This window comes from Melanaphis sacchari, unplaced genomic scaffold (genome assembly GCF_002803265.2).
Source record: "Melanaphis sacchari strain LSU unplaced genomic scaffold, SCAv2.0 Contig12_pilon_pilon, whole genome shotgun sequence".
NCBI classification, from domain to species: Eukaryota; Metazoa; Arthropoda; class Insecta; order Hemiptera; family Aphididae; genus Melanaphis; species Melanaphis sacchari.
This window is the reverse complement of record NW_020270527.1, coordinates 3,836,968-3,852,863: the sequence shown is the minus strand read 5'-3', so window position 1 is coordinate 3,852,863 and position 15,896 is coordinate 3,836,968. Positions and strand designations below refer to the sequence as shown.

Here is a 15,896-nt window from a genome sequence, read left to right as displayed (position 1 = left end):
AATTATTGTGCTTTGAAATAAATTATTCAAATAATTCTACAAGAGATAAAATGAATTTATTTTGTTAAAAACGTATTATGTAATGCATTAGTAAAATTCAGATATCTTGCTAATTTTGAATATCAAAAAATACACGAATTATACTAAGTTTTAACGTTGTATTGGTATATTTACTTAAGTTTAAATGTTGAATGCAATAAAAATTATACTTCTGTACATCATTCCAAAAATATCTAATGAAATTTAATAATTGTGCTTTAATATTTCAAATATTTGTGTTTATTTAACAATTGTTACTACCATCACTAAACATTTTACAATATATTATTAAAATATAAGTATACCTATACCTACCCAGTTAATTTTATGTAAGATAAGGAATTTTATTTTAATTCATTAAAATGTTGCGGAAACAAATACGAATTTATATTTTTGCCTTGTATAATTTATCTAAAACACAGTATTTTTTTAAAACGTGGAATCAGTGTTCTTTGAATTTTAAATGAATATTAATGAATTGATCCGTTATACGATTTACTCAAATAGTCTCGAATTTTGACATAGAATTTATACATATTAAATCATACATTAACAAAAACATAAAACTATTTTCACTTCACATCCTATTTTTATTAAAACAATAGGAATAAATACCAATATTATGATCTAATTAATGAAATAGTTAAAAACATAGATAACGGTAGACTATGATTAATGAGAAAAATGTTTAAAAGACTACAGTATAATGTAATGTACATACACTAGAAATAGACGACCGAATTCGATTTCAACCTGACTAACTTTTAATTCGATATCCATCATTTTGTACGAGAAATTTTTCACGAGAGACGCTTAAAGTAGTGGTAGTAGCAGCAATGGTATCACATATGTTCTAAATCAGCTAACAGACACGGCACCAGGGGTGATAGACTCGATTCAAATCTGATTGAAAGTAAAACTATATAGTATACATAATCCTCGAGGGGATCCACTAGAATCAATTACGAAGGTCGTAATACGTATGCGTTCGAGAAAATTCCATTATATATGTATACGGAGTGATTCACTAAACATGCACGCCCCTCCCACTATTTAACCTTTATTAATGGATTTATACAAATCCCGATTTTTAAAATGTATAAGCATGCTTAAATTTTGTATACCGTTTAAAGAGTTTTCTGCAGTGTACAAACTTTTTTTCTTCAATAAGAATCACCCTTTTTTATCGTAAAATATGCATTTTTAAACACATTAATTTATTTATCTAAATCAAAATCTGATTGAGTTGTTTTTAAGTTATTAACTTTAAGGTTCTAAAAATAACAATTTTAATAGATTTTTTTATAAGACGAAAAATAATATAGGTAGTAGGTGCTTATATAACTTTAATATATTGATATTTAAATAATTACTAATTGTATATAATTTCCTAATCATTACAACTATTTTAACTTCCAAACCTATTATCGAGAACTTATTATCCATAATACACAAAATTGATTAAATTGAAAAAAATACTCTTTTGTAGTTCAGCATTAATCTTTTCGAAAAGGGATATTATTATTTGAAAAAAAGAAGTTTGTATATCGCCACAGGACATTCTTAAATGGTTTCAAAATCGCAAGTAACTGAAAATATAGTTCTTAAGTATTATTAAGAATCCCGAAAAAATAACTTTGAATAAATACATTATTAAAAGAAAAAATGTTAGAATAAACTGCATAGAGAATTTTCCAATGAATGTATTCATATATGATATGTGTGTGTGTAAATACGAGAGCGCTTGCACATTCAGTTTCTTCGATAATTATTTAGCAGCGACAAAGAGTTAAGTCCGTCCGAGTGATAATTCTGCACACACGAGTATACTACTCAAACGACTTGCAGAGCTCTTTTTCACTGCCGAACGCTCGCGCTTGCGTGAAAGGTTTTAATCTGATATATTCTACGTTTTGTCCCGTGGCTAATCCTCGTCCTGAAGAGGTAACGTGGTTTTCGACTAGTGCACCCAGCCCTCTACTCCAAAGCGCACCGTGCGAAGACGACCGTATATTATTATTATTCGTGTACGCATATAGCACGAATACGCCGTGTTTGAGAGATTAGAAAATAGGGATTGGGTATAGCCAGTATCCGTTGTGAACGTATTATGGGTGGGTGTGTGCTCGCTCGAACAAACTGGCTTCGTTCATTTATCAATGCCATCATCCATTCACGAGCACACTCTCTTCGTATGCGCACATCTATCCCGCCCTTGACAACAGGAGGGGATGCTTTCCGGGTTTCGGTAAATTCACCGGAGCTACCCCATCAGTCACATGCCAAACAGATTTGGTTCGCGTAGTTAGGAGTCGTGTGTGAACGCGCACGTATCTTCTACAACGTCGACTGTCGTTCGCCCCACAATGACGGTCTTGAACCGGCCGGGTAAAAAGGAAAATATTCACTAACGATTAACCCGTTGAAGAAAAAAAAAGTTTAGCAGTATTGATAATATAGTGCGCGACGACAAAAACGATTCATAACTAGTTATAGGCCTTCCTGTCGACCGAGATAGATATTTCCCGGTTCGCAAAACGTGAACGATTATTAAATTGACCACAATAAACCATCTCAGTTATCACAGACAACTGGTGTCTGAGAAAGAAAATAAACTTAGATTTTATTTACCATCTAGTAAATAAGTAACTTTTTTACGAGAATGAATGATTAATACTAGATAAGGGATTATGATAAGGTGTACGAGTGAGCAAGTATAAATATTAAAGTATATTTGGACTTTGGAGTTTGAAGGGCATAAAATATCATAATTTTAAGTACAGAGCACAAATTATATAATAGGTTTTTGCGAATAATATGGAATCGTCTTAAAAACATATACATTATTATCGATAATTAGTAAAAACAGATAAATATCAAACATAAAGATAGGCTGGAGCTGGATCGTTAAACGTATAGATTAATGTGCCGCGAATATTTTTTAGAAGATGAAGTGTTCCACAATATTAAAAAGATTACTACTGATCTATATTATCATACAGTAATTTTATTCTAAATAGAAATATCTAAACAGTAGTCTATACATTATATTAAATTCTTGAGTTATGCAGGTATCTCAATAATAATTGAAATGCAATAATAAGTCTAAGTACCTTATCTGTGAATACTACTTAATGTGCTTTTTACTATTTATTTCTTAGTTATTATTACACCCCATTGAAGTTCATTAGTACAATATATGTTTTTATGAAAGATATATAAACAATCCGTGAGCAGAGGTCTACAGTATATGTATATAGTCAATAAATATAATATTATGTTACAAAATGTAATTATCTGAACTAATATAATTAATATTGATTAGTTACTATAACGATCTGTAATTTTCTTTGAATAGAATAATATTTTTTTTAAAGAAAGGATTTAATAAATTCATTTTTTTATATTTATTAATATACATGGAACTAACTGCAGATTATAAAAACAGTAATAACCGTTCAAATAAAATATATAATTTATCAAAACACAACACTAAGTGATATTATACATTTTTTTCTTTTTAAATGTGAATTGATCACCTTTCTAAAAATCTTTATTAAACAAATTTCTTTTGTAAATATTAATAAAATAAATACAACTAACAACTTATATATACATATATTATATATGCAATAATAATAAAGGAAAATAAACAAAAATGTTCTTCGTGATTATGCCACGAATAATATACTAACCCGTATACTTTACTACAACAATGATAACAATTTCAAAAATGGCCAAATCATTTTTGATACTTATTTGAAACGCATATAAAATTAATCGTGTTTTAAATATTTATATCTTATTTAAGAAACGATAAAGTGAAAAAAATTCCACAGCGGATTATGAAATAATGTTCTTATCTTAAATATTTTATTACAGTCTGATTTATTCATATACTTTTCCAGAGCACATAGTTTTCATAGTAATGAAAGTTAAATTTGCGCACTCTATATAATTATACAAAAACAATAAAGCAGAGCTAAGCATCGTTTTGAATTATATTTCCTTTTATATACTAAATATAACTATGAACCGAATCGTAGGAAATACAAAAGAATAAACTATCAAAATAAAAAATTAATAATAATCATTCTTATAAATTTCAAAAACATACAAATATATTATGTAGATAAGTCAAATAAATATCATTAAATTTAATTAGAACTTTTAAAAACCCAATTATGTTTAGACCAAAAATACATTTCATGTAATAATGACAATAAGGAAATTATGTTATCTATATATATAGACTAAAATGAACAAAGATTCAATTGGACATATAAACGTAAAGCCCAATAATAGTTAATGATAAATAATTACTGAATAGTTTAATAAATTTATAGCAGTAAAAACTATTCTTTCTATAATCGATATAATAAAAATAATGGAGTAATGATTCATACCATTTATGTTTTTCAAGCAATTTAGTTACATTTTAAGTTATGATTTTGTTATACATAGTAAACATCGTTATAAATTTAATCCGTCGTAGTGAATGTTACAGTTATTCAGAATTTAAGATTACCTAGTAAAAATATTATGTTTAATAAATATAAAAAAAACTTAGGCATTTTATTCTGATTTTTTTAGTAACAACAAAATACCATTTTTTTAGTATACGTAATGCCAACGTATAAAAAAATATACATAGTATCTTTTATTTTTTTTTTTTTTATCTACATAGACAATTTATCTGAACAGGCTGGTTAGTTTTAAATAAGATGTTAACTAAGCATAAATTCGGAGTCTGTTACATTTATTGTGAATATTGTTGGGACGAATGAGAGATAGAAAAACGAGAAGAAAAAAAAACGTGAAGTTTAAACGTTGATTCCATTATCTTTATAATTTCGATTTTCTTACACAAACTACTCTGTTTATAGCTACGATCGCTATTTTCATCATCTATTGCATCGCATACGTTATGGCCTTCGAGGCTTTGCGTTCGGAATTTAATTTAAAACAAAAACTATAATAATATTATTATATATGTGACTATAATATAAAGTTTTATTAACTCACTTAGACATTTTGTCGCATACGTGTTTATTTAGTTTAGTGGGTCGCGCTTGATGAAAATGATTTTATCTAATTTATCGTTCGTATTGAAGAAGAGCAAATATATAGGATTAGGTACATATATATATATATATATATATAAATATATTTTTAATGCATGCAAAATATGAACAACAATAATATACAACAAAAATAATTTTGCCGCAAGTATCGTATTCTGTGCGTAAAATTCATACTATTACATTATAGATTGATTTTGAATGTTGTCTATTGTGCACGTTTTAATTAGTTTATCATACACAATATTCGAATATACACACTTTGAAACTGTTATAGACAATAGAAATAAATAATAACATTGATGTTTCGAGAAAATCGGTTTTATGATTCCCACGTACTACCCCAGTACTCCCGACACATTTTAACTTTATAGTGAGTGGTGACAACGTCACTTCATACAACATCGCACATACCCACGTCAACTGTACGATTTACACCACCTGATTATGTTGTTATAATGTTGTGTCAACTGTGTTATTATAGATTTTTCAGCCCCTTCTCATAGAATAGTACTATCAGAACTCGCACATATTCTATCTCCTATCGTATTCGTCCTACTGAACGAAATTCGGGTTTTTTCCATACTTATACATACAAGATATTTTCTATTTGTCAAAAATCAAAAATCCTATATAGTTTAATTTTCAGCCTAATAACAACTGCAGTATAACCGTTTTTTAAACTCAATTCATTCAAACAAGAACACGATAAAAAAAAAACCTATAACGTTATGAATTACCAAACCAAACTGCCGAAAATGTCTACGTTTTATGTGTGATGAATGCCTGTTATTAAAGGTAACACGCTCGTTTTTATCGTACCCTCGTGAAGACGATCGATGATTGTCGTACTTACCATTTAGAATATGTATGACCGTGTTAGCAGGGAACGCGTTGCTCGGTGCACACGTGTAGTTACCGGAATGGGCGCGAGACGCGCGTTCAATATACAATGCGCTGTGCTTGTTAGGTAAGTCGGACGTGACGTTCACGCCCCGGTCGATGTCGTAGTTGATCATTCGGCTGTCATGGTACCAGAATATATAAACCGGGTCCACGGGGCTCTGCTGGACAACACATTCCAAATGTAGCGGACTATTCAACATCAGATACTTCTCGGAAGCACCGGCTATCTCGGCTTGTGCCTCTGAAAAACAAAACATCAGATTTTAATGATCGTAAAAAATGCTATGTAAATATTCGAATTGAATATATTATATAGCGAAAAAGTGGTTTTGTCAATGTATTAATTTGTTGAAAATAATTGCTTTCTAACAATATTTTAAGTCATTAGATCACACCATTTTTTTTTTAATATTGTTTTTTCTCATTTTTCCATAGTTATTTTTCCTTTTCAATGCTTTAGTATCACCCTGTAAATATAACCGAAATAGCTAAGATAATAATAATTTATTTTAGGTTCCAAACGAAGCTTTTTATTTTTAATAAAAATTATTTTTGAAAATACTTTTAGATAAAAAGGAATTTTCCATAAGCGTAAAGTATTTTTCGAATAGAAATAATATCAAGTAGGTATCCTATCAATTTTAAATCGGGTTAAAACAGTAGTTTGAAGAGATCATATTTCAATGGTCTCAGTAGTTTTCATATTCGCAGAAGAAAAATTTATAGCGTGGAGGTTAAATTAAGTATGTAAGAAATAAGCGATCGTCGTTTTCAGCGAAATATACTAGTTTATTTATTTTCTTAATGCAATATACTTTAATATTGTTTTTAAATTATTTACCATGACACAAATTTAATACAAAAGATATTACATCCGCATATTATGTTGTCAAACGTTAAACAAAAAATATTGTTTTCAATGAAACTGATGTTGTGCTATCAACATCAACATATTATCAAACACAAAGATAAGAAAAATAAGAATCAAGCCTAGTGTATCTCATAAGCTTTTATTGATATTATAAATTTAAAGCGAGTTATAACTATGTAAAATATCACAATTTTAAAATTCTCAAAAATCACTATAAAATTATAATATTAAATATTAATAAAATCTCATGATATGTTATAGATTATATATTTATCTTTAAGTTTAATAATAAATTAATTAACTCTAATATTAAAGCTAAAAACATTAAATAGATTTTGATTAACGCAAATTTACCATGTTGTACGTTAGTAAAATGCAGACAATACATGCGGGGGTGCATCCTTTTAATAATTATCTTGTATCAGCACATTATAAAGATATATTAAAAATTGTATGAAATGTTTAAAATTTAAACTTTAAACTTAAGAATATAATATACACTATGAATGGACTGAATTTTACATGTTCTATTAAAAGTGACGTATTTTTATATAGCTTTGGTCCTAATATCGTCTACTACATTATTACGAAGTGTAATCAAAACAATAAATTCTATTAATTGACTACTGAGAATTATCTCAGATATCACTATCATTACCAATGAAATACTCCTCACATGTACGCAAACCATTCCTTAAATAGATATTATGAATAGATTCCTGCAGAGTATATTTTTTGGCGTCTTTAACCACTAAAAATAATATAAATACTTTTTTAAAAATAAAATCAATTGTTCAATGCTAGTTTTTCAACGTGCCGATCGAGTATAAGTTAAAGTTTATTTCATCCCTTCTCAATACAGTACAACAATCTGGGTCCAAAACCGACACATGATCGCCTACACACACACACACGCACACTGTTATTGCGAGTATAAAGTATCGACCGTCACTGAGAAACGCGTGGGTAAGTATACCTTCCAAAATATTGTTGGTAATTAAATTACGGAATTTTATAAATTATATATACATATAATATAGAGAATATTACAAAGTTCCCAGAGATATTACTTTCAAACTAACTATTGGAATTCCAAATAAAACGCGTGTAAATAAAATCGTTTCTTTCGTAGTCATATTATTATACCTCATGGTTCTAATACACAATAACATAATAACGGTGTTTTCTTTCATAATAATATACTTTATATATAATACGGCAATAAACCGTATTAATAACGAATATAGTGTCTGATAATCGAAACACGCATTCCTCTGGTATTACTGAAGGGGTGCAAGTCGATTTTAACGACGTATTAACGTAATATTTCATGTGATATTACACGAATAATGTTATATGTATACTGTATACTATTTGAAACGCGCGTTCGTGTATTGATTCGTCGGAACAACGGTCGTAAAGAAAAATGATTACATATTATTATTGTTCACATACTCTAGATAATATTAGCATGGACATTGTTTATTTTCAAAACAAACCGCTTGTCAATAATTTCGATTTAACTATCCTAATTTTATGATATTATTTGAAATGCTACGAATGTTATTGTAATTACAATATTATAAAAACACTTATAATTGCGTAAAATGAATCTAAAAAAAAAATTAAAAATGTATCTATATTTCAAAATTTATGTTTCACGAATAATATAATTAAACGATAATATATACTTAAATTAAAATTTCCAAACCTTAATTATTTTAACTTAGATTAATAAAAATAAAATAAAAATGCAAATTTAGTATAATATATATATGTGTGTTTAACTTATGATTATATTTGTTTATGAAAATTATTTTTTATTACAATTGAGATTGAACGAAATAAAATATAACATCTATAAAACATTTTAACTATACATTACAGCCAAAATTTAGTATTCGATACATTACCCAGGAATTTTACAAAAGCTACTCACGCTTATATATAACAAATATATTTTTTAAATGTTAAGTTTAAGATTTTTAATACATTACTTCAAGTCCTATATAATATTTGTTTATTATGTCATAGTAGTTTAGTTTACTTTATATATAAACTCGAAATATATAACTTCATACTTTTCATCAAATACAATAAATCTTGTCCACTGAAAAAGATTCCTAGGCTACTCATTAAAGTATATAACAGGGGTCAGGAACTTTTTCGTAGAATGAAGTCATTTTTTTTTTAAAGTTACAAGACCATGATGTTCAGAGAGCCGCACATATTTGAACAATTTTTTTTTTCAGGTCATTTTAGATAAAATATTATTTTATTTTTATCTGAAATAAACATCATTACTAAGAAATTCTGAAATATTATTACTATGGAATATAAGTAAAAATAAGATCTATACAAACAATTATATCGTAATCTATAAAAAAAAAAAAATTATAATCGACCTTTAATTTGTATTTTATGGGTCTTGGTATAAATGCGTTTTCCAAAGAACCATAGATTACAAGTTAAGGAGCCGCAGGTTTCTGATACCTGGTATATTGTGGATAATATCTGCCAAATATCTATTTATTATTATCATTTTTTTTTTATCCCGATCTTATGCTCGTGGAACTCATTCAACACAACTTTTATAAATACATATTAATCACAAGCACGGAATATGTACATTTCTTCAATTTACAGTGTGTCCTCGTGGGCGGGACCTTCAGGAATGATGTAAATACACCATTAAGAAATATATTATAACATCTTGGCCGGTATTCATTTTTTCTATTCTTTTCCCTGATGTATATAATAATTTCTTAAATATAGAATTATTATTATTATTATTTATATTATGTCAAGCGGTAGCCCATGTCATGTCAGTCACAAGAAGCGAAATATATTATTAAAAAAAAAATTGGTTTTATGTGTTATATATATTTTCCATTTTTGTGTCGTGGTCGGCTACCCGTATTTTGACCCGAAACATGAGTCATGTGTTCTAAAATGTGTCGAGAAATACCTTTTATATATATAACTTTTAGTCTTTTCGTATTAATTCAATAATTTTTAATGAAGAATGTATACATATCTACATATATATTATACTCATACAATATATGTTTTAATTATTGTTAAATTGTCATTATATTATTATATTTTTGATTAAGAGCTATTGGTTTTTCGTCATTGTCGATCATAAATATGGAAAAATAACTCTTAATTATTTCATTTATCGAAGTTTTAATGCCGTAAGGCTTTTATTCGAGATTATATAATTAATTTTCAATTTAATATAATAACTATTTTTAACTATGAGCTCAAAAGTTTTTTTTATAAATTTGTAATTTTATTTTCTTATCAGCTATAAATATGATGTAATATCTAAGCTAAACATATATAATTAAATCTAAAAATCTCCAACTCCAGTCTAGATTTCTGCTTGATGACTCTTATGTTAAAATGTTGTCAAATAACATTTGCCTGAACCTGGCCATAAAAACATACGAAATATTACTAGCTCAGAGATTTATTTAGGATTTCATTACTTTAAACATAAAATCTTAAAATAATTATCATTATTATATAAGATATAACCATTATAGTAAGCATTATTTTAAGAATTTGTAGGTAACAGTAAAATCTGTTGTAAAATAAAAATAAAAAAAACCACACTATAGGAAGTACAAAACTAGTTTCACTATCATATGTGTAAAATAAATAAAGATGATAGGTCTACTTTTCTGTTTATTGTTAATGATAAAAGTGTAAGAGTATTTATAAAATTAATGAAAAATCAATTAGTTCATAAACATAACCAAAATCATGAAACTAAAATTTCGATCAAATTCACTTAAAATATATAAATACAGAATAATAATGATATCTATTTACTTTTTATTTACAAATTTATTTAAATTTTGCATTTATTATGTCTTTTTTTATTATTATTATATTTATTCATCATCACGTAGCCTCACAACTCTGTAATAGTTTTGGTTACCACTGTTACCGATAATATAATTATATATTATATTGTAAAATATAATATACTTATTACTCTAGTAAAAATATATTTATAACTCAATTTTTATTTTAAACTCAATTTTATAATTAAGTTTATAATTACTCTACATATATCCCTGAAACAAGCTACACTTAATGAAAATAGATCAAATTTATATTAAGTATATATAGATCTATAATTTGCTTGTTCCAGTTTCTGATTTATAAAAAACAAAATAATTATTTTACCATTTGCAGTATTGATATAAAAAAATTTTAAAGCAAATAGCACTTACTATATAAAAAATTACGACCCGTACAAAAGTTTCACTTAGTCACCCAAAGGCAGTCCCTCTCCTAGCCTTCCTTTAATATGTCACTATAGTAAAACCCTTAATATTCCACTTAATATTTCTATCGAAAAAATTAAATGCAGTACAATAATAATGACAAATTATGTAAATTCCAATAAATAAGTTTTAATTGTTAATTAGAACTACATACGAAAATTAGTGTGTTATAGTCAATTAGTATAGTTATTAAAGTCTATTATTTAAGTAATAATTTTACTTCAAAACATTATTAATAACGGTGCGTGATAATTGAAATTAATATTTTATTCCATTTTATTGAATTTTAAGTACAAATAATTACAGATCTTAAATATTGATACCTACTTTATACTTAAGTGTTATTAAATACACATATATTAATAAGTATGCTTATTATTAAATAATAAGCATATTATATTTCCCGAATGTTGACATTAAAGTTTTTCCTTTTTTTATATTTAAACTTTATAAGACAATTCAAAAATTAGTTTATACGATTAAAAGTAATTTGGTAAATATATATTTCCTACAAAAAATCCTAAGACTTATGGGTTCGTCAGTTATTTATGGTTTGGACTTTAAAGTTCCGTCAGGCATTTAGAGAAATTTTTCTTCCCATATGAGCAATATATTTTTTATTATGAAATTAAAGACATCTCTAAATTATATTATTTTTAAATATAAACAAGTATTTAAAAATATTAGAAGTTTGGGGGAAAATCTATAGTTCAAAATCATCAAATCATCAAAACATAGTTTTTCACCTTCACGAATGTATATTTTATATATTCTACAATATATGCATACAATTTTCTCTATTTTTTGCGCTCATTTTCTGTAATATGAATACATGTAGCTAAGTATAATGATAAAATATAATCTGATAAGCTAAATTCATAATATTTTCTGATAAGACATTTGTTTTACAAAATAGTATTTATAAATAACCCAGAATTTTTAATATTAAATTGATATTTTATCCATCTCATGATATCCAGATAAGCAAATTTTTTTTTCACTAAAACACAAATGTATTTTGCAATGATTACAAATAGAAAATGGTCTGGATTCTACACCTTTAAAACTAAAATCCTCACATTTTGCTTTTTTTCTACGAATTTTGGTCAATGAACTCCAGTATATCCTGTTCTGACATTTTGTGACATGGAAAATGCATTTTTTCGTCGTTTTATGATTTTGGAGTTTGTGATGACTTGTCTTATTTTAGTTGTATGTTCGTTAAAAGCCCTTATGCAACGCCAACAGCTCTCCGAAATTGCATTACGGATATTTTTTCAAATAAATCAGAATATACTATATACGAGTTTAAAAACATTATGTCTATAAGACCAAAAAAGAAACGATACTGCCATTTACGCGCTATTTTCTCTCCACGTTATACAATGCCTTAAATCGGTCTGCCAAATCTATTATTTGCAAAAATCTAAATTTCTGACAGAACTTTCAAGTCCCACTAACAAAATACAATCTAATAAGTTTAAAAAGTTTAAATTACACAATAATAAGTAAAAAAAGTGTATAATAACCTTTAAAATTAATAAACAATTGCAATTTTTGTTAGAACTTTTTAACAAACACTTGAACGCATGCATAAACCGAAAAATCAACACTAATAAAAATATATAATAGTGATAAAGTTGATAAATATATATATATATATATTTTTTTTTTTTATTATTATAAAATATGAAACTATAAGAAGTCCAGACAGGCGTTACTAACATTAAATAATAAATGCTACTTTATATATTTTTTTTCGCCGGAACTTTTAAGCCCCACCGGTTTATAAAGGGTTAAAAATCATATAAAAATGTGTACATCTGCAAGTATAAAATAATGTTAAGTTTAAATTATGAACCATAAATGTATGTTTTACTTCATTGTAATAATATAGTATATAATATAATATTATACATCATCCATAACTTACAAACGAACAATCTAAATAACCTATTTTCTTTTTTTACTAAGATATAAACAATACAATACGTATGAAATATTACAGAATACTGTTAAGTACCTATGCTGTTTTTACAAATTTTACATAATATAAAATAATTTTTTTTAACACAGTATATTTTTTTGTAAACAAATTTAAAGCTTACTAAAAACATTTATATATAACAAGGCTTCTCAACCTAGGGGGCGCGCCCCCCAAAGGAGGCGTGACAAAATTTCAAGGGAGGGGGGCGTGAAAATATTGAAAAAATCACAATAACCAACTTTATTAAAATATCTTATGACGTATATGTTATATATATATTATGCATACATCAATCTTATAGTAGTAAGGAGGTGGAGCGTAAACTCATACAATAGTTTGAAGGGGGGCGTGGATCTCAAAAGATTGAGAACCCTTGATCTATAATATGACGTATATGTATATATTGTTCGCATAACTTACTTAAAAATGTAAATACAATATAAAAATAAACATTGGTTATGATGTTATGTTCAAATAATAAGCAAATTTACAATAACATTAAGGTTAATATAATATTGGTTTTACTGAGCGCAAATTTTCTATGTGTAATATGTACGTTTGTATAACAAAGAAAACACAATATGAGGGCGTCCTTTTATGCAAAAATGCATAAATAGTGCCCGGTCCAAATTGACCGTATTCGTATGATTATGGTAAATAATTACTTGCATAGTTGCATGAATCGTTAAGTTTAAAAGGGTAGGTACCTATTATCATATTTCTTAATAAAGATTCCAACTGTAACATTATCAGTCTATTCTTGTATTTTAGTATAAATAGAAAAATGTTTATGATGTACATAAAAAATTATTTCAATTTTCAGAAATATGATTAATAGTTTTAGCAATAATCCATACAATCTTTAAACTTTCTATAGATTCTAAATTATTTATCAGGTACATTTGAACTAAGGCGCACAAATAGTTATCTCTCACGCTATTCAAATAGTCTAAGTTGAGCTACTACAGTAAGTTTAACCTTAAACTTACTTTTTATACCTTTCTAGTTCATTTACCTTAAATTTCTGGTAAATATTAATAGATTATCTTAAAGTTTATATACATTATATTTATGGTTTATCGCGTTTATTCTTAAAATGTAAATTAAGTGTATAATAATATGATCAAATGAAATTCATGTTTTACGCAAACTCGTCTAAAGTTACTGAACAAATTATATAATCTAGTGTTTTGCCTTAATATAAGTTACAATACGTCAGCACATTAAGATGATATTATTATTTATATGAAATGCAAATCTATTGGTCTTTGAAATCAATTTTGAAAATAATATAATTACAATAAATTATTAAAACGACTTTAGACTTCATTTTGGTAAAATTCTAAAAAAACAAAATCACATGACAACTGCATAATATGCAAATTACACATAAGAGCAAAAAACCAACATTGGTTTTCTCTATCTGTTATGCGCATAATATAGCATACAATAGTATTGCATTCACACATTCACTATTACTTCTCTCTGATTCGGTATATGGAAAATTATAACTTATAAGTTTTATAAAAAACATATTTCCCGTACATTGACTGGATAGTTATTTATATTTTATTTTCTATATTTAATAGACTGAGTCTATAAGTTATTAATAGTCATAAATAAGATAAATTAAAACACACTAATACTTGTAAAAAATTAAAAACTACTTAGCCAATGTACAATAAAAACAAATATCTTTTTTCGTAAAATGTATAATAAGTTTCATTGTTCTAAACTAAACCAAAGAGTCATTATAGAATACCTTTGTTACAATAATACGCACAAGATGTATTAAGAAAACAAAATATGTTTGTGTAACAGCCTCTTAATATAAGATTATAAATTAATACATTTAAATTGATTTTAATATTTATATTGTACTGCGGTATAAAAACTAACGGTCTCAGACAAACATTAGCGATGTGTTAGCTCTTCCAAGCAGTTGCTTTTCTAGGGTAAACTTTCACACGGTATGACCCTTCTTGGTGAGACGATTACTTTCCCGTAGCAAAAATCACCCAAGAATAGTTTGAAGAAAAAATATAACCGAAAGCAATACGATATGTGGGTGGATATTTTTTCCTCGGCACTATATAGATACCTACCTACTATTATACAGATTTGGGTCCACCATCGCAACCACTGGTAGTAGTAGCTTCTATAAAATACAAGGATATTCTCGGTGGCGTAGGTGGCTATATCGTAACTTTACCGGCTAATTCACTTCATCGTCTGTGCAATTTAACCACCACGACCAAAGAACTTTTGGGTCACAGAATATTTCGTGTATATTATTTATAACGCGTAGATATATCAGGAGGATTTGACAATTTTACACTGAATCGTGTTTATGTACAATGTACATCATACATCTCAGATACACATATATGATACATGGTTCTACAGTCCTTATTGTTATATTATATAGTGCGTGTAACTATAATAAAAAGCTTTGCATGGCTTGTCTACGTGGATTTCGACCAAACATTTTAAATAACAGATAAGATCGAAGAAATTTGTATTGCCATCCTACAGGTAATAATAATAACTAATAAGTTATTGTCGTGCTATATTGTATAAAAGATATTATAGTCGTACGACTTACAAATTAAATTTTATTTCGGTACTTTGGTGCAATCGATCGCTGAACGTATTTCTGAATTTATTATTATTATTATTATTGCGGTATCATTAAACATGTCGAGCTCATC

The 15,896-nt window shown here is 26.8% G+C and overlaps 1 protein-coding gene across 1 annotated transcript in view; it reads right to left on the bottom strand.

The window, feature by feature from the left end:
- Positions 1-15,896, bottom strand: part of LOC112591186 (hemicentin-2-like) — a 319,132-nt gene that overhangs the window by 17,080 nt on the left and 286,156 nt on the right. Inside the window, exon 6 of the mRNA XM_025334910.1 lies at positions 5,977-6,267. Coding sequence (XP_025190695.1) covers positions 5,977-6,267 — 291 coding nt within the window. The remainder of the gene's footprint in view (positions 1-5,976; positions 6,268-15,896) is intronic.